Source organism: Meles meles, chromosome 5, assembly GCF_922984935.1.
Source record: "Meles meles chromosome 5, mMelMel3.1 paternal haplotype, whole genome shotgun sequence".
NCBI lineage: Eukaryota > Metazoa > Chordata > Mammalia > Carnivora > Mustelidae > Meles > Meles meles.
In genome coordinates this window covers 53,981,910-54,001,677 of record NC_060070.1, presented here as the reverse complement: position 1 = coordinate 54,001,677, position 19,768 = coordinate 53,981,910, and the positions used below count along the sequence as shown (strand labels likewise).

The 19,768-nt window shown below is 33.7% G+C and overlaps 1 protein-coding gene across 7 annotated transcripts in view; it reads left to right on the top strand.

Annotated features, from left to right (window-relative positions):
• Nucleotides 1–19,768, top strand: part of MYO6 (myosin VI) — a 155,539-nt gene that overhangs the window by 80,603 nt on the left and 55,168 nt on the right. For all 7 annotated transcript variants that reach the window (XM_046004558.1, XM_046004557.1, XM_046004555.1 and 4 more), the window contains exons 8-12: nucleotides 4,166–4,263; nucleotides 4,742–4,906; nucleotides 9,416–9,496; nucleotides 12,380–12,560; nucleotides 18,265–18,409. In XM_046004558.1, the coding sequence (XP_045860514.1) occupies nucleotides 4,166–4,263; nucleotides 4,742–4,906; nucleotides 9,416–9,496; nucleotides 12,380–12,560; nucleotides 18,265–18,409 (670 nt within the window). The remainder of the gene's footprint in view (nucleotides 1–4,165; nucleotides 4,264–4,741; nucleotides 4,907–9,415; nucleotides 9,497–12,379; nucleotides 12,561–18,264; nucleotides 18,410–19,768) is intronic.

Sequence of the window (19,768 nt, the reverse complement as noted above, 5' to 3'; positions counted from 1 at the left end):
GAGAAAGTTCTGGGTGGGCTAGGGCAATGACTGCGTATGTGGTTGCCCTGTAGGCAAGCCAGAGACAGGGGAAAAGGGAGAAGGTAAAACCTACCCATGGATCGTAAGCATGAGAGCCGAAGTGGGACTATGACTGTCAAAATTGTCTCTGACTTCTCACTAGGCAGGAGAGAAGGGATCTAGTTCCTGAGGTACCAGATGAGATAGCTCTCATTCTTCTCATAATGATGATGAAATTAACATGTGTAAGATGTATTATGCATTGTGTGGTTTGCTGAATATCTTTTCCTAATTTAAATCCCCATAGAATGAGGTAGGTACAATTTTATCCCTACAGTATAGATTAAAAACTGAGGTAAAAAAACTTTAAGTGGCTTGTTGAAGAGCATATAGCTCATCAGCTGTGGAATTAGGATATAATAAACTCAGGTATCTTAACTATGTGCTATACTAAGAGCATATTTTAACACTTACTATTTTAAAGAAAAATTTTAGTTGAACAAAAATTTATTAAGGTCCTTCTGTGTTCATGCATTTTGATAAATCACAGCTAGCAAGTGTTGTATATTTTTTTCATAATTATGTGAAATATACATGTAGGTGAACATAAACACTCTAATAAACATTTTTATAAAGTTTGCATCAATGAGGTTTTTTGTGTTTCTTGATATAAATTTATAGTTTTACTTATAGTTCTCACTGTGGTATTATAACACACCCAGGTGTGAAGATCTCATAAGTAATGCTTTATTCACTATAAAGTGTACATCACTTTAATGAGGGAATAACCTTTTCAAATTGAATAAATAAATAAATTATGGATTAATTCAATAAAGTACTAATTAGTATTCTGATTTGTTTCCTTGAGGTACAAACTTACTTGCAAATTGGATATAAACCTGGTTCCTTCTGTGAGAATGCGGTGTATGTATATATAGTGTACTGTAGTTGAGAAAAGTTGGAAAGTATTATTCCGAATGTTTCAGTAGAGGATCATGGATGTTAACTAGCAGAACATAGAAATCATCTGATGCCATTTTTAATTGAAGATTGGTTGTTGGTTTTAGAATGAGTACATCAGTAGCATTACTGTAATCTTCTGATAGGCTGTTATCCTCGTTTTGGATATTTTACTTAATATATTAGATACTTCAGCAAAAACTAGTAGTCACCAGTAAAGGAGTTGGGGAGACCTGTAATTGAGTTCCCTTTTGGCTGGAAGCCAGTCATGTGGCTTTTCACAAGTCAGTTGACTTAGTTAACCCATCAGAAAGTTTAGGTATATATGCAAACTTTTGTTTCAGTTTTAATATTTTCTTACTTTTTTTGGCAAATGAAACAACTGGAGAATGATCTTTAAAAGCATTTGGATACTTGTTAAGCTTTCTACTGTGGATAGAATAAGAGAGATGAACTTTAAAAGATTTCATAAGAAAAATTCTGTTAATAAACATTGTGAAGCAATTTATGAGGTTGCAGATAGAAAATATATGATATTGGCACTAATCTGGGATGTTTATAGTTGAGACTGGTGAGTATAAGAATAGACTCTAATAGGGGTGCCTGGGTGGCTCAGTTAGTTGTGATCGACTCTTGATCTCCACTCAGGTCTGATCTTAGGGTTGTGAGTTCAAGCTCTGCATTGGGCTCCACACCTAGTGTGGAGTACTTAAAAACAAAAGAAAACAAACAAACAAACAATAGACTCCAGTAAACCTTTTTTAGTCATATGGTGTGTGTACATTGTTATAAGATAAAAACAATTAAAATTTTACATTTGTTTATTGGGAGTTTATTTTCATTAAAAATATTTTTATTTAGTGTTTAATTTTAATCCCACTGTAATTAACATACAGTGTTATATTAGTTTCAGGTATAAAATATGGTGATTCAGCAACTCTGTACATCATTACTCAGTGCTTATCATGATAAGTGTACTCTTTAATCCCCTTCACTTATTTTACCCATCCCCCATCCACCTCCTCTCTGATTTTTTAAAAAAGATTTTATTTATTTATTTGATAGAGACAGAGCAAGAAAGGGAACACAAGATGGGGGAGTGGGGGAGGGAGAAGCAGGCTTCCCACTGAGCAGGGAGCCTGATGCGGGGCTCAATCCTAGGACCCTGAATCATGACCTGAGCCGAAGACAGCCACTTAACGACTGAGCCACCCACGTGCCCCTGATATGGTTTGTTTTAAATGAGTACCTTCAAAAGTTTTTTTTTCCAACAAGTACATTTTTTATTGAAGCATGCATTAGGAACCATGGTTCTAAATATAAATATAATATATTCCATCCAAGAAAAATAGAATACACATTTCTTTAAGTACACAGAAGACTTCCTGACTAAATCACATAAAAAGAGACATGGCAATTATTACAAATTTAGGAGGACTGACATCATACCAAGTATATTCTCCAACCAAAATGGTACAAGACTAGAGATAAAACAAGGCTGGAAAATCTGCAATGTAAATATTACATATTTAATGGTAAATATTAAATAACACACTACTGTACAAGCAATGGACCAAATAAGAAATCAAATGGTAAATCAAAATATGTCTCAAAACAAAGGAAAAAGAAAATACAATATTCCAGAATCTATGGAATGCAGCAAAAGGAGATGTTAGAGTGAAATTTATACTATAAATGCTTGTATTAAGAAAATAAATAAAATTATACCATAAGGACCTAGAACAAGAATAAATTTAGGTGAAATGCTGAAATTTCATAGAGGAAGGAAATAACAAGAATCAGAAATAAATAAAACAGACAGTAGCAGTATTATAACATGAAAGTAATGACCAGTTTTTCCAAAAAGATAAAGTTGACACTGCTTTAACTACATTAAGAAAAAAAGGAGAAGTGGGGTGCCTGGGTGGCTCAGAGGATTAAGCCTCTGCCTTCAGCTCAGGGGTTCCATTGTCCTGGGATTGAGCCCCCCCCACATCAGGCTCTCTTCTCAGCAGGGAGCCTGCTTTCCCCTCTCTCTCTGCCTACTTGTGATCTCTCTCTCTGTCAAATAAATAAATAGAATCTTTAAAAAAAAAAGAAAAGAAAAAAAGGAGAAGACTTGAAAACTAAAATGAGAAATGAAAAACAGTATGACAGACAACCCCAGAAATACATAGTGTGATAACAGATTACTGTAAACAGTTATATACTAACAAATCAGGTAACTTAGACAAAAACAGGATGATTCCTAAACACACACAAGTTACCACAATTGAATCATGAATCTTGAATCCAAGAAATAGGAAATCTTCTTAGCTCAGTAAAAAGAATGGAAATTGAATTAGGAATCAAAAATCTTCCAGCACAGAAAAGCCTAAGACCACATTGGCTTTGTGAATTCTACCAAAACATTAACAAAATAATAATAATGACAGTCTTTATCAGTCTTAGAAATAATGGAATAGAGGGAACATATTCAGAATCATCCTATGAGACCAGTGCCACCCTGTCACCAAAACAGGATAAAAAGAATACAAGAACAAAAAAGTCTAGTTTGTCTGATAGAAGTATTCCTACTCTGACTTTTGTGTGATAAATGTTTCTCTACCCTTTCATTTTCAATCTGCATGTGTCTTTACATCTAAAATGAGTCTTTTGTAGGCTGGGATTTTAAAACTGTTGTTCTGAGGATCTTTTTTAGTCATTCTGTAACTTATATGTTAAGTTTTGTTGGATGTACATGAAAATATTAAGTATGGAGGCTTTATTAATATATAAAATATTTTAGGAAAGTAAGTCAATTAATAACTTCTTGCATGTATTTTGTTCACCAGGGGTTTGCTGTTTACTCTATATTATAGTCCCTATTCCTTTAGGGCTGATGTACTTGTGAAAACCTTTAAATTTATAGGGAGTAATTTTTAAAGTTGAGTTCTAAATTTTGTAACCTAATGACTTTAAAATTTCGTCTTTCCTTTACCATTTATGTTTTCTTTTTACATAATTTGAGTAGTTTCCCCATCTTCTGTACTTTACTAGGGCCTGAATATAATGGTAATCAATAGATATTTGAGGGATTTGACATTACATGTGATATTTTTGAAAACATTTTTCTGTATTAATAAGGAAACATACTGTACATATTGTTTTGTAATTTTCTTTCATGCTGTTTTTTAATGAAATATTTTTATTTCTTTTTCAATAGCTAACCCACTCTTAGAAGCCTTTGGAAATGCAAAGACTGTTCGCAACAATAATAGCAGTAGATTTGGAAAATTTGTAGAAATACATTTCAATGAAAAGGTAAATGAGAGTGAATTTTGGGATGATATCTTTGGGAAGTGTTTGTGAAAAACACAAGGGTCTTGGGGCGCGTGGATGGCTTAGTTAGTTAAATGTCCAACTATTGATCTCAGTTCAGGTCTGGATCTCAGGGTCGTGCATTCAAGCCCCATATTAGGCTCTGCAAAAGAAAAACAAAAGAAAAAGAAAAACACAAGGGTCTTGACAGAATTGGTGCTGTCATTGAACTCATGGTAAATCCATTTGAGTTTCTCTCTTTACTTTAGCTAATTGGGAGATTATATATATTCAGTATGGCCTTCATAAATATTGTAAGCTTACATTTATTTAGTTATCTTCTTTTTTTTCCTTTACTTGATAACTGTTACAACCTCTTTGATACAGACAAATGTTTATTAGAAGAATAATTCAACATTGGTAAGTTATACTTTCAGACCTTAAATGCAAAAATGTATTTTCTCTCTGTTTTGTTTTTCAGAGTTCAGTTGTTGGAGGATTTGTTTCGCATTACCTTCTAGAGAAATCTAGAATCTGTGTTCAAGGCAAAGAGGAAAGGAATTATCATATCTTTTATAGGTTGTGTGCTGGTGCTTCTGAAGATATTAGGGAAAAACTTCATTTGAGCTCCCCGGATAATTTTCGGGTAGGTTGGATGAAAAGAAATTACTTAGAGTTTTTGCAAATTTAATTGACTTCAATTCTAAAACTTATTTTAATGGATTCTGGTATCTAGTTGTATGTAGCTTATATTACACCCAGTGTAACATGATAGAATGTAGGTCTCTATTGAGATTTACTGCTGAATTTATAATATAATACTATATGAAGAGGTATGTAATCAGAAAGATAAAAGGATAGATGGGAAACCATTTATCAATTTAAACTCAATAAGAAATCTATAATAGTTCTGTTGTAATGCTACTTTTTAGAGTTATCTTTGGCTTTAATTCAGCAGTAAATATTTATTGCTTGCTCTTTTGGTGCCAGGCATTGTGCCTAGATGAAAAAGATGAGCAGTTCCTGCTCATGAGCAACTTAGAATCTGGTGTGAAATACACACACACACACATACACACACATAAACACAAAGCCTGACTGATAGGTTGAAAGATTAAGAAAGAGATATGCAGAGGATGCTGGGAATTTTGGAAAAACTTCAAGGAACAACTGATGTTTGATCAGAATCCTGAAGGATTTTCAAGTGTTAACTAGAGAAAGAAAGATACAAAGAGTATTCCTACTAGATGCAAAAAGGTGAACAAAGAAAGGCAAGAAACAGCTTAACGGGTAAGGCAGGAAATGGTGGGAGTTGAGGGTAGAAAGTTTGGTCTTCTGTAGTTAATAAGGAGCTATTGAAGGGATTTAAGTAGAAAGTTGGATAGATCTGTGCTTACCTCTGGCTTTAAAATTGAAGAGGGTGGGGTAGGGAATGGATAGAAAATACAAGTAGGGGTAAATTGGTTGGAAACATATGGCTATCACTGAAGTAAGTTACTTAGGGCCTGAATTTGGTTAGAGAGGATGGGATGTCCAAAATATTGGGAGGTAAAGTGATAGGAATTAGAGACTGAGTATAGTAGTGAGAAGGAGAAGTCTGGAATAATTTTCCAAATTTGACTAGGGTAACTGGGTGGATGTAAATACCACACGAGGGCCAGATGGAAGATTTGTGGCATATAGGTTGAGTTTAGTTTTGGAACTTAACAATCACCTTAGGGAGAGGATTAGAAGATGGTTGGGTGTCCTAATCTGAAGATTATTATTAGTGCTGTAGTGATAGGTTTGGGAGATGTCAGTACTCTAGTAGTAGTTAAAACTATGACAGTAAGTAGATGAGATTGTCCAGAGAGATTGTATAATGTAGAAAAGCATGTGCCAGGATCCAGACTCTGGAGTTGAAGAGTATGGGTTGCCCAAGAAAGAAAGCCCAAGTAGGATTGTACGATAAGTACAAGGAAAATGAGGAGTGCCAAGAATCACAAGCTAATAGAGTTTCAAGAAGTGGTCAGACTGGAGATGGCTAGCGGTTTATAAATTCACAGCTAGGGAACAGTGTCCTTGTGAGGAATATGCAGGATTATGAGAATGGGTAAGGAATGAAGTTTGAGTAAAGTTCTCCAGGTGATTCTGGAAAATCCTCTTTGGGTAGGAGTTCTCCACATGAGAATCGTGACACATTTTATTTAATTATTGTTCTGTGTCTGTGTTTATGTTTGCAGTTCAGCTTTTATTACTTCAGTCAGTTTCTTTTAATACGTATTTGGAAAACATAAAACTACTGTTTTACAATGCTTTACAATTATGCCTATTCATATACTTCTACAATGTCTCACCTCTAGAACTCAAAAAATCAATTGGAATTTGAAGTTAGTTGCTCACATTATCTTCAGGAAGATAGCAGAGATACTTCTATACAATGATTTTTAGAAAAGGAGTATAAGCTACTATGAATCATATGAAATTTAATAATGAGGATGTGATGTTGTTGGCTCTGAGTTAATGGTAAAGTAATGTGACTATTCTTAATTTAGCATTTCTTTCTGTTTGGAGGCTTGAGAGCATATTTTTTGTGTATCTTAGAATGTATAGGCTTTCCTGGCACAATGGCAGTCATCCTCAGAAGGTAGTTACTGAAATTCTTTATCAAGTTAGTGAGTTTCCTGCCTCTGTAATATGAACTGGGAGCCTTGATTACTTCACTTCCCAGAGTTCTTACAGTGATTAGGAGGAGACTAGAGGAACAGTATTATCTTTCACCCAAATATATCTGCTGTCTTGGTTATTCCTCTCATGCATGCACATGCATACCTCTATATCCCTTCCCCCAAATGATTCTACCTTCAAATGACTTGAAAGTGTGTTGATAGTTTCATCAGGTTTTTCTGTGGATTAGTTTAGGTCTTCAGTTACAACTCATAGGTAAGGCCATAAAGACAAAGAATTCCAAAGTAGTGTTGAACAGTTTCAAAAAATTTTTTGTCACTACTTTGTCCAAAATAGTACATCAAGAATTGTAGGGATACAATTTGAAAACATTTGTAACTACTCATGTATTTTAGAAAATAAAAGGTTTAAAAGATTGCATTATTCAGATATTCAAATATTTTTGCATATGTTTTATGAGCATTTGTTATAGTCATGCAAAGGTCCTTGAATAGAAATAAAGCTTGGATAGAATGAGAATGGATAGCAAGAATAGTTATAGTTTTCTAGTTATAGGGCAGTTGGAAAAAAAAGTATTTGGCTTTAATACTATGTTTAGCTATCCAAAAGCCAAGTATTTGATAAAGCAATATAGGGTCGTGGAGATAAAACCCTTGCTAGCAAAGAAAACATTTGTTTTGGCTTTATATGATTAAGCTACTATTATCTTACTAAGTAAAATAGCATTTTTTGAAATAGTAAATTGAAATTGCTTAACAATATTATTTCTCCCTCTCTTTTATTTTTTTTTCCTGAAGATTTGAAGGTAGAAAGAACAACTCATTGTATATTGTTTTCTGGTTTTCTCTGAATTTTATTTTATTTTATTATTTTATTTTTTAAAAAGATTTTATTTATTTATTTGACAGAGAGAGGAGTCACAAGCAGGTAGAGCAGCTGGCAGAGAGAGAGGGGAAAGCAGGCTCCCTGCTGAGCAGAGAGCCTGATGTGGGGCTCCATCCCAGGACTCTGAGATCATGACCTGACCCGAAGGCAGAGGCTTAACCCACTGAGCCACCCAGGCGCCCCTTCTCTGAATTTTAATATTTCATTATAATGGAGGTACACAGATAAATGTGTATCACCTAAATTAATATCATCTAGAATATTAATTTATTCCCAAATCATTCAAAATGTAATGTACATTTTTTAAAAAAGATTTTATTTATTTATTTGATAGAGATCACAAGTAGGCAGAGAGGCAGGCAGAGAGAGAAAGGGGGGGAAGCAGGCTCCCCGCCGAGCAAAGAGCCCAATGTGGGGCTTGATCCCAGGACCCTGAGATCATGACCTGAGCTGAAGGCAGAGGCTTAACCCACTGAGCCACCCAGGCACCCCTGTAATGTACATTTTTTTCATAGCATCTATATGATGTGTGGTGTATTTAATCTCAGAATTCATGCCATGGTGCAGTGGGATCATAGTGACCTGATTTAAGAGAAGCTGAGGTGTTTAAAAACATTTTCTTTTCTCCTTTCTTTTTTTTTAAGATTTTATTGATTTATTTGACACAGAGAGAGTACTAACAGGGAGCAGCAGGCGGGGGGAGAGGGAGAAGCAGGCTCCGCACTGAACAAGGAGCCTGATATGGGGCTCAGTCCCAGGACCCTGGGATCATGACCTGAGCTGAAGGCAGTCACTTAACTGACTGAGCCACCCAGGCACCCCTAAAGACATTTTCCATTTTGTTTCCTGTGTACTTCCTTCCTGACTATACCCCCACCTTCAGTGTGGGTAATAGATTCGCTTTGGGACTAATAAATTATTTTCTTCTCAGCTGCTTCCCTTCTTCTGTGTTTTTAGTGCTTAGTCTTTAAAAGGCTTCTGGGCAGCAAAGTAAATCATTGAGATAAGAGCTGAAATTGTTATTTGGATACCTATGAAGGTTTGTAAAGCAAGTATTGTAATTTATGCATGGTCACTGTTACCTGTCAACAAATATAGATGGTATGTTTTGAATAACTCATTTTAAAAATCAGAAATTAAGAAACTTAGGGATATTATTCTGTTACTCAGCATTAAAAGTATTACTTGAAATGTTAGACCACAATGTGTGGTTCTTACTTGAGACTATACATTTAGTAGAAAGGTGATTTTCATTATATCTATAGTACTTATTTTATGAACTATATTTTTAAGATGATATTTGACATTGAGATTTAAAATTGCTACCCTTTAAAAATAGGAAAGCTTTATGGTACTGATTTTTATGTTAATTGTTTAATTTAATCTGCTTTCAAAAATCAGAATTTTAAATATCCCTGGTTTGATTAGTAAGAGTAAAACATTTATAATTTATAGAAGTTATCAGTTATAATTGAGAGATTAAATGATATTTAGGTTATATTTAAAAGTTCTTTTTGTTTACCACTGTTTTGATAAATTGTGTTCTCTTCTGTATTATTTTCATGTGGATTGTATTTGTTATATTTATATTTCTTTTTCCTAGTATTTAAACCGAGGCTGCACTAGATACTTTGCTAACAAAGAAACTGACAAACAGATTTTACAGAACCGAAAAAGTCCCGAGGTATAGTAGACTGTTGTTTTTAAATTAAAATCCTTAATACAAAAAAATCATACTCAGAGATATATTTTTTATTTTGGAGCCCAAATAATATTTCTTACTTTTAGGTTTATACTTAAAAACAAAATGCTCATCTTAGTCTTTCTTGCAGTGTAGTACTTTATGCCTCTGTTGGTATCTACCAAAGCTGTTTAAGTTTGGTTTTTCTTAGTTAGGCCTCAGTGCACTGCTATACTACTATTCTTTTTCCCCCACATGTGGGTATTATAATTATCCTTTGCTAATAAAATTTTTAACTTACTCTCACACTACCCACTTGGACTTTAGTATAAAATATGTCCATAATTTATTTTCTACTTTAAGTCTGAAGTAAACTTTGAAATAGACATTAAATAGAGTAAGCATTCTTGTGAACTAATGCTTATGTATTGTTATATGTCTCTTTAAAACATTATATTTCTGTAATATACTATGGAAAGTCTTATATTTAGGTTTTACTTATTATATTTCTAAGGGCAATTAGATGTAATTGTACTTTTATTATTTTAAAACATTAAATCCTTAACGTAAAAATCTATAACTCTTACAAATTTTAATATGTAATGTTCAAGTAATAAGTAGTATTAAGTTATATCTACTTCAGGAGGTTAAATTATGAAATACTGAGTCAGGATTAATTTTAGGGACTAGTTCATTTTGTCTTTATTTAAAGTTTTATATTGAATGTTTGATTGTACAGTTTTTATTTTATTATTTTATTAATTGTCCAGTTTTAAATGTGTGAATCAGATGGGTTTTGACTCCTTTCAAAACGAGTGAGATGAATTATGTCTTTAATATGTTCCTAGAAAAGAACGGAAAACAAAAATTCCCATTATTTCAAATTCTAAGCAGATGAGTACAGTTAATTTATTTAAGTTAACATTTATCATTTTATTTTTATTTATTTTTTAAATTTTTTATTTATTTATTAGAGAGAGAGAGTGCTCATAGAGTGGAGGGAGAGATAGAGGAGAAGGGAGAGGGAGAGAGAAAATCTCAAGCTCCCCACTGAGCATGCAACCTTCTGGGGGGTACGACCTCACAACTCTGAGATGATGACCTGAGCCAAAATCAAGAGTCAGGTATTCAACCAACTGAGCCACCCAGGTGCCCCAACAATTATTGTTTTAGACGTAAATATCTGAATTATAAATCATAAGCTTTAGTTTATATGAAATTCATGGTTGGAACTTTAAGAAGTAACTTTAATATTTATTATGGTATCTTCCTTTGTCATGATAACCTTTATTTTTATGAAGCATCATCAAAATACAGAAATTTTATTCTTCCTACTAAGATAACGGAAACATTACCTAGTGGGATAGTGCATCTGTCCTTAAGGAAAAAGATAGATCTCTAAATTTTATCTTTAACATGGAAAAACTGAGTAAAAAGGGAGGAAAACTAGATTTTACTCTCCAAAGAGTAACATGTACTCTCTGTATTCTGATAAGATGAAAATGTACTTCTTTTGATTCTACAGTCATCAAACTTTGTGAGATAGTTTGTTCATATTATTGAGTGTATATATAAAAATATATAAGTGAATAATGGATTAATATGTTTAAATTACTTTTTATGTCTTCTTTATCAGGAGGATGAGGTGATAATTCTTGACTAATTAGAACCCTTTGCCTAATTCCATTTGAGTGTCTAAGCTGTGTGCCATTTTTAGGAAAATGCAGTATTTTTAGTCTACCATAATAATATATTCTTAATATTTGATTAGAAAGATTTTAAATGAAGTAATCATTCAGTTGCAAGACTAAAAATTCTGCATGATCTGTGTTTTCTGTTAACTTTGGCTGCATGTGATTATTTCTTTTGCTTCTTTTAAGCATAAAATTAAATTTCTTTATCTAGACATTTTCCAGAAATTTCACCCAAGCATAATTAAGCATTTTAAATAATTTTGTGGAAGATAATCTCAACTTTAGCTGGGAAGGAATTGACATCTGGGAGGGGGAAAAAAATCTCCTAGAGGTGTCTTTAGTGAGCAGTTAATTCTGGTGTTGCATTGCCTGTTTAATTTTACCTATTCATTGTCAATTTCTGGAAAATTCCTAGTCCAATTTTTCTGTGTCCAGTAACTTTTATTTTTCTACTTCTATAAGATTTCTGCAGCCCTAACTTTCTTATTTTTTCTTCTGAGCTTTTAAATAGGTTTTAACAAATGAATACTCTAGATGTAAATTCTTTTAGGAGAGAAAATTTTTCTTTATTTTTTCTGAAATGTGAGTCATTGCATAAATTCTGAGTAAGCACAATGCTTACTAATACACCTTGCCTCATACACTTATATAGGAAGATCTAAAAAACAATTCTCTGGTTATGAAAATTGTTATTAGTCTATCCAGTATTTATTATTGCTGAATACTGATGCAGTTGATGGCAGTTAACCTAAAGGAATATAATGCTAAGTGTTATATTTGAATTTTTATTGTAATTTTTCACCTTAGTTCCTTTTGACCTGTGAATTCATGTTGATTCCTTTCAACCACTGATATTCCCTTCTTTTTCACTCAATTTAGATTTTTATCTAATGTATTTTAGCATTATAATGCATTAGAATTAAAATTGTAATTTAACTGGAAAACCTCTCATTCCATTTTGACTGATATTTATTGAGATAATTGTAGAGTCACAGGCAGTTGAAAGAAGTAATACAGAGAGATCCTGTGTACACTTTGCACATTTAGTTTTTGAATTGTTAGAATAGTAAAGTTTTTCCATTGACATTTTATTTTTGCATGTCATATAGTGCATTAATAGACCTTGTGTAGTAGTTTTAATATACTTAAATAATGACAAAGAACAATTAATTAATGTCTTCTTGTTTTGTAGTATCTTAAGGCAGGTTCTTTGAAAGATCCTCTGTTAGATGACCATGGAGATTTTATTAGAATGTGCACAGCCATGAAAAAGATTGGTTTGGATGATGAAGAAAAGCTTGATCTGTTCCGGGTAGTAGCTGGTGTCCTGCACCTTGGAAATATTGATTTTGAGGAAGCCGGCAACACTTCAGGTTTTTTTGTTTGTGGTTGTTTTGTTTTGTTTAAAGAGGAATAAAAGTAAAAGTTCTGTCATTTCTTTGTCATATGTAAATTCGATCTGTTTGTATGCATGTTTTTAATACCCTGAAATTTCTAGAATATATTATGTTACATGGTGAATGTTGGGAATAAAGGATGCTGCATTATTAGTCATTATGAACTCTGTTTTGAACAAATCAGTGATACTGATGGGGAATAAATTCATTTTATGAAGGATAAGTAACTGACTGTCAGGGTCATATTTAGTTAAAATTTTCAACTGATAATTATACTTTTGCAGTATGTGCACATACTATTAAGGAATTTTGATATTTTTCCAGTTCATTGATATAAACTTTGATCCATTAATTAGGGCAATTGAATATGTACAAGCCCATATACTTTATTACTTGGGAAAGGAAATAAGTTATACATATTGAAAAGAGCATTTAATGCCTGCATGATAATAACTTTTCAACTTAGGTATTTCAGTCTCTACATAAACAATAAGACTTTTTGTATGATCTTAAATTTGATCCATGAATTACAGGGGTTGGAAAACTATGGCCCATGGCCAAATTTGACCAGCTGCCTGTTTCTGTAAATAGCGTGTTGTTGGAACAAAGCTGCACCCATTCATTTATGTCTTATCTGTGCCAGCTTTCATGCTACAGCAGCAGAGTTTAGTAGTGTCATAGAAACTATCTGGCCAGCAACGCCTAAAATCTGACACTTAGGAGAAAAAATTGTTGACTCCTGCATAAATACATTATTAAAATATTTTATACTAAGAACAAGTTAAAAAAATCAAAAGGATCATTTAATATCGTAGTCAGTAACATGGGCTTTAGTGTCAGATCCCAGAAGCTTTCTGACGCTTGGCTTTTTTTATTTGTAAAATAATGAAGAAACAATCCATTAGAAGTATTTTTAAAGTGTAGTACCTAGCCATTGTATATATGCATATAAAGAAGGAACATCAGAAGAAAGAAGAAAGAAGATTTAAAAAATATGCCTGCTATGTGCAAGACCTTTCATATAATGTGTTTCATCATAAATAACATAATCATAATCTAAACTTCATAAAGATAATGGGGTAGAGGGTATTATCTATATTTTATGGACATGAAACCTCTGCATAAGTAATTTATTTACTAATGAAGTTGTAGATGTGAAAGCTGGGTTCTCCCCAAGTCTGACTAACTCAGGTACTTGTGATCATTGTCCCAAATTGCCTCCAGTTACTGAACCTCACTGAGAGTCCTGATCTATGAATGAGCAGACTGAAACAGTCTTCATGACTTTCAGATTTAATATCCTGCGATGTTGCACAGTCGGTAACATCAGATGCAGCACAGTGTAGTGTTAAAGGTGCAGCACATGCTCTTGAGCCAGAGTATTCGTCACAAGCATATTACCTGCTTGTGTGGCCTTGGGCCAGGAACTTTACCTCTCTGTGTCTCAGTTTCCTCACCTGTAGTTGGGGGATAACAACACTCCTGCCTCATGTTGTATAGGGGAATAAATGTGTTAAATATTAAATGATGTCAGTATTTATGTTCAGCACATAGTAATCACTGTAGGTGCTTTTAATGAATAAGTAAAATAAAAATACAGATTAATTCTAGTTTAAAATGTAAAAAAACAAAATCAGTATGTTCTTAGTGTACACTAAAGTTTTAGGTTTTATGAGAGATTCAATATTCTTATTTTGAAAATGTAATGAATGTTAAAATGTATCCCATTTGCTCTGTAGTATCGTTATACAAAGGGAGTATGTGTGAGTTCTAAGTAACACAAAAAAAGTTTAGATTAAGGCCCACTTTGGAAATGTTAGAAGCGATAGTTGCCATTTTCACATCTCATTATGCTGTGGTAGAGCGTGCAGATATATACAGAGGATCATAAATGTGATGTGATCCAGTTAGTTGAAAAGCACTTAAACAGTTAAAAGGGAAATAGCACATATTTACATTATCTTTTATCTTTCTTCTCAAAATTCCTTCTGTTGAAAGGAAAATGAGCAGAAAGCAGAGAAGATTGGAGTGAAGCAACAAATTAAGGAAACTAATAAACTAGGTTATTTTGGGGTCCCTGAGTGAGTCAGTTGGTTAAGCATCTGCCTTTGGCTGAGGTCATGATCTTCAGGTCCTGGGACTGAGCCCCCTGAGGGTCCCCCTGCAGGGAGTCTGCTTCTCTCTGTCTCTCTCCCTCTGCCTCCCCATTGCTCATTCTCTCTTCTTCAAATAAATAAAATCTTTTAAGAAAATAAAATGGGTTATTTTTATTTTAATAGCTCAGATTTTATTAATCTTCATCTTTTCTGTGATCCTTACTATAGATCCAAATGGTTTCTTTCTAGTTAGAATCTATTTTTTTTTCCTCCTAGAGAGCTCAATTTTGGCATATCCTAGCAACCCAAAAAAGCTGTGGATATTTTTATAATTATTTTATCAGAAAATTTTTCTACTGTAAATGTTTAGAACACTCCTACTTATATTGAAAAGGTTTTACGTGATAGCATATGCAAAAAATGCCTGTTTTTAAAATTCTGCATCACAAAAGTGATTCCCTAATTCCTGAAAGTGTGTAAGAAACTTTGCAAAACAGTAAAAAAGAAATGTTTAAATACAGTAATGAATTATTGGTGGTCAGTTTATTGAGAGCTATGTAATTTAGATACGGGTGTGTGTATATGTGTGTAGAAGCTAGAAATCAGTAGTAAGCTTATTTTCATAGAATTAAAGGTTCAGTATATCTTCTAAATATTTTTGTCCCCTTGTTCTTTTTTCTTTGGTGACAGCTTTATTGAAATATAGTTCATAGACTATTCAATTAGCCCATTTAAAATATACAATTCAGTGGTTTTTAATAGAGTCAAAGTTGTGCAATCATCACTTCGGTTAGTTTTTAGAACATTTTCATCACTTCAGCATTTACCTCTCATTCCTTCCCAAATCCCTGTTGTTAAAAATAGCATTTATGCTATCATGCAAAAAACCTTTTCAATATAAGTAGGAGTATTCTAAACATTTATAGTAGAATAAATTTTCTGATAAAATAATTACAAAATTATCCACAGCTTCTTCAGTGTAGCTGTATTCGTTTCACATTCTCATCAGCAGTATATGAAGGTTCCTCTTTCTCCACATCCTAACACTGTGTGATTATAGCCATCCTAGTGTGTGTGAAGTGTTTTACTTCATTGTGGTTTTTATTTGCATTTTTCTGAAGGCCCATGAAATTGAACATTTTTTCATGTCTTAATTGACCGTTTGTATCTATTTTTTGGAGAAATGTCTATTTATATCCTTTGCCCATTAATTGGCTTGTCTACAATTCTAGTCTACTACAGTGTCTACTGCATTCTAGATACAGGCTCTTTATCAGATATATAATTTACAAATATTTTTTCTCAATCTGTGTCTTGTCCTTTAAATTTTGGATAATGTTCTTTGAAACACAAAAGTTTTTCATTTTGATGAAGCCTAATTTGTCTGATTTTTTCTTTTGTTGTTTGTGTTCTTGGTGCCATATCTAAGAAACCATTACCTGGTCCAAGATCATGAGTTTAATAGTTTTAGTTCATAATTTAGGTCTTTAGCTCATAATTTTTATTTATGGTGTGAAACAGGGATCAATCTTCATTCTTTTGCATGCAGAAACCCAGTCTCAGTGCCATTTGCTGAAAAAGCTGTTTTTTCCCCAGTAAGTTATCCTGCAGCCCCTCCTCCTCCTCCCCATGCTCCTCCCCCTCTTTCTTCTTTTAAGATTCTGTTTATTTTTTTGACAGAGAGAGAGAGGGAGAGGGTGTGTGTGCATGCACAAGCAGCGGGGAAGGGCAGAGGCAGAGGGAGAAGCGGGCTCACTGCTCATCAAATACCCATCCGGGGTTTGATCCCAGAACGCTGGGATCATGACCTGAGCTGAAGGCAGACACTTAACCAACTGGGCCACCCAGGTGCCCACAACCCTTATTCTTAGGAAATCTCATGGTCTATTTCTCCTGAGACCAGGATATTAGTTTACTAATTTGTCGTGATAAGCTTATTTTTTTTTAAAATATTTTATTTATTTATTTGACACAGAGAGAGAGAGAGATCACAAGTAGAGCAGCAGGCAGAGAGAGAGGGGGAAGCAGGCTCCCCGCGGAGCAGAGAGCCCGATGCGGGGCTCGATCCCAGGACCCCGAGACCATGACCCGAGCCGAAGGCAGCGGCTTAACCCACTGAGCCACCCAGGCGCCCCAGCTTATTTTTTTTTATAAATTTAGGATTTTTTCACATTCTTGATAGTTTTGAAATTAGTCTTGTGATGAATTACTTATAAATATTAAACCTTAAAAATATTAGTAAAATGTTTACTTTTAAAATATTAGTAACAATAAAAATGATAGTAGTTAACCTTTATATAGTGCTTACTGTGTACCAGGTACTATTTTGAGAACTTCACATATATAACCTCATTAATCTCTCTAACAGCCTTATTAAATAAGTACAGTTATTATCTGTTAAATGGATGAAGAAACTAAACACAGGAAGAACAAGTGACTTATTCAGGGTCACACAGCTAATAAGTCTTACAGCCACATCAGGCCAGAGGCTAAAGCATTACAGTATAGTTCTTTTTATATATATACAGTATACAGTATATGTGTGTGTGTGTATATATATATATGTATGTGTGTGTGTGTGTATATATATATATATATATATATATATATATACACATACATACATACAGTATAGTTCTTTTAAAACATCCTCCATTACTAGAAATCTATGGGTATGATGTACAGGGAATAGCAGTTATCTCCTCACCCTCTTTCTCTTTCCTGAGCAACATGAGCATGTACATATCCAGCATGGGTACACACAGATGCACCACACACATAAACAAAACCTCATATGTTGACAGCCAGCCACACTGACCTACTGAAATGCCAGTGTTTGCTATTAAAATTATTCCTTAAGGTTTTCAGGAATCATATGAATTTTAATGATAAGGTACTATATTTTTCTAGAGATTTACAAGGATTATAATCTATCAGTATATTCTGCTTGCCAGGTCATAAAAAGGGAAACAGTCTAGGTTAATATTGATGGGCTGAAAGATTATATCGTGGACTGTTTTGAGTGAGGGTCTCCCATTGACCTTGGCAGTATGACCCTTTTTTTTTTTTAAAGATTTTATTTATTTATTTTTCAGAGAGAGAGAGAACAGGCCGGCAGAGTGGCAGGCAGAGGAGGCCAGGAGGCCAAGGTGGGACTTGATCCCAGGACCCTGGGAACATGACCTAAGCTGAAGGCAGCCGCTTAATAGACTGAGCCACCCAGGAGTGTTTCTCTCTCTCTCTCTCTCTTTTTTTTTTTTTAATTTTATTTATTTATTTAACAGACAGAGATCACAAGTAGGCAGAGAGGCAGGCAGGGAGAGAGGGGGAAGCAGGCACTCTGCTGAGCAGAGAGCCCACCACCAGGGCTTGATCCCAGGACCCTGAGATCATGACCTGAGCCGAAGGCAAAGGCTTAACCCACCGAGTGGGTGGTGAAAAAAAGTGAAGTGAAATTAAAAGTCACAAATAAGCCTTGTCTATTCCATAGATTTATGTAAGTGAAGTATACTTCTAAGAAGTGATCTTGGAAATCTGGTTTATATAATGTCTGTTAACTTGAAATTTAAATGTATTTTCATTAGGTGGTTGTAATCTGAAGAATAAATCTACTCAGGCATTGGAATATTGTGCTGAATTACTAGGTTTGGATCAAGATGATCTTCGTGTAAGTTTAACTACAAGAGTCATGCTAACAACAGCAGGGGGCACCAAGGGAACAGTTATAAAGTAAGTTCCTGAACTCATTGCTCTGTAAAAATGCTGCCTTGTGGTTTGTCAGGGAAAAATTTTTCTTTGAGAACAATGAGATTTAAAGTTGATATTTCTGATCATTATAATGTTATAAAACATGTGCTTGATAGGTAAGAATTGTGTGCATATTACTGCAGTAATCTACTATACAAGTAAATGCTGATTTCCACAGCTCTTAAAGTTGTTCCTTACAGATAGGCCACATGGCACAGATTTGTAGTTTATAAAGTAAGGAGATTTACTTTTGTACAACTACAAAAATATGAGTTGATTATGTTAATATTTGTTTTAGGCAACAATTTTTTTCCAAATTTTCCAGACTTTTTTTTTGTGATATAATTCACTCTTCTAAAAGGTACAGTTTATAGTATTTTTAAAGTATATTTACAAGGTTGTACAACCATCACCATTTAGTTTCAGAAGGAAACAGATCATTTTACTTTAAAAGTGATTTTCCTTGCAAATGTCATGTTCTAAAACTTATTAAGTAAAATTTACTTCAGTAAAACACTCAGCAAATGGATTTCCCCCTTAACTCTTGGAATCTTCATTTAAGAAATTGCAAATGATAGGAAAATAGGAGCATAGCCAAAGTTTCTCTGATCTGTAACCAAGAACTTCTAGGTTATATATGGGTCTCTGTACACTTTTGGCTCAATATCCTGTGTTTTAGGCATTTCTGTTTTTGATACTATAAAATAAAATGGATATTCAGCCATCATTCTGAGGCACTGTAAGATCTTCATTTGTAGGGATAAAAGTCAGATCCTCTATCCCTTGCTAAATAAGGCAGTCAGTGAGCTCTAGTGACCTATTTCAGGAAGATTTTCAACAAATTTATCCAAGAAAGATTTAAAAACAAACTTTAGGCATGCAGAAATTTTGGTACTTCTTACATTTTGGGAAACATTAGCAAGGTATGTTTAGCCTGATTGTTTGCTAAACTAATTCCAAATTATTATTCCAAATTATTATAATTCCAAATTATTCCAAATTATTATAAAGTAAACCTTACCAAGGAGAATGTATAGTAATGCCATACAGTTGCTTTTCCTTGGAGATATTTCTGGGGCACAAGGGAACTCCAGTAAATGCACACGTGTGTGATCTTCAGGTAGCATTTCCTTCATTTCCCCTTTGTTCTAAAGCACTTCTTTTATGTTTTATGTTTTATGTATGGAGTACTCAGAGAAGTTTCACTTTAGAAAGGGGTTCTGTTGCAGGAAGTTTAAGTTGGAAAACCAGTTTAGAAGGGATTCAAGTATTAGTCTGACCTGAAAGAATTTTTCTTTTTCTTTTTTTTTTTTTTTTGAAGATTTTATTTATTCATTTGAC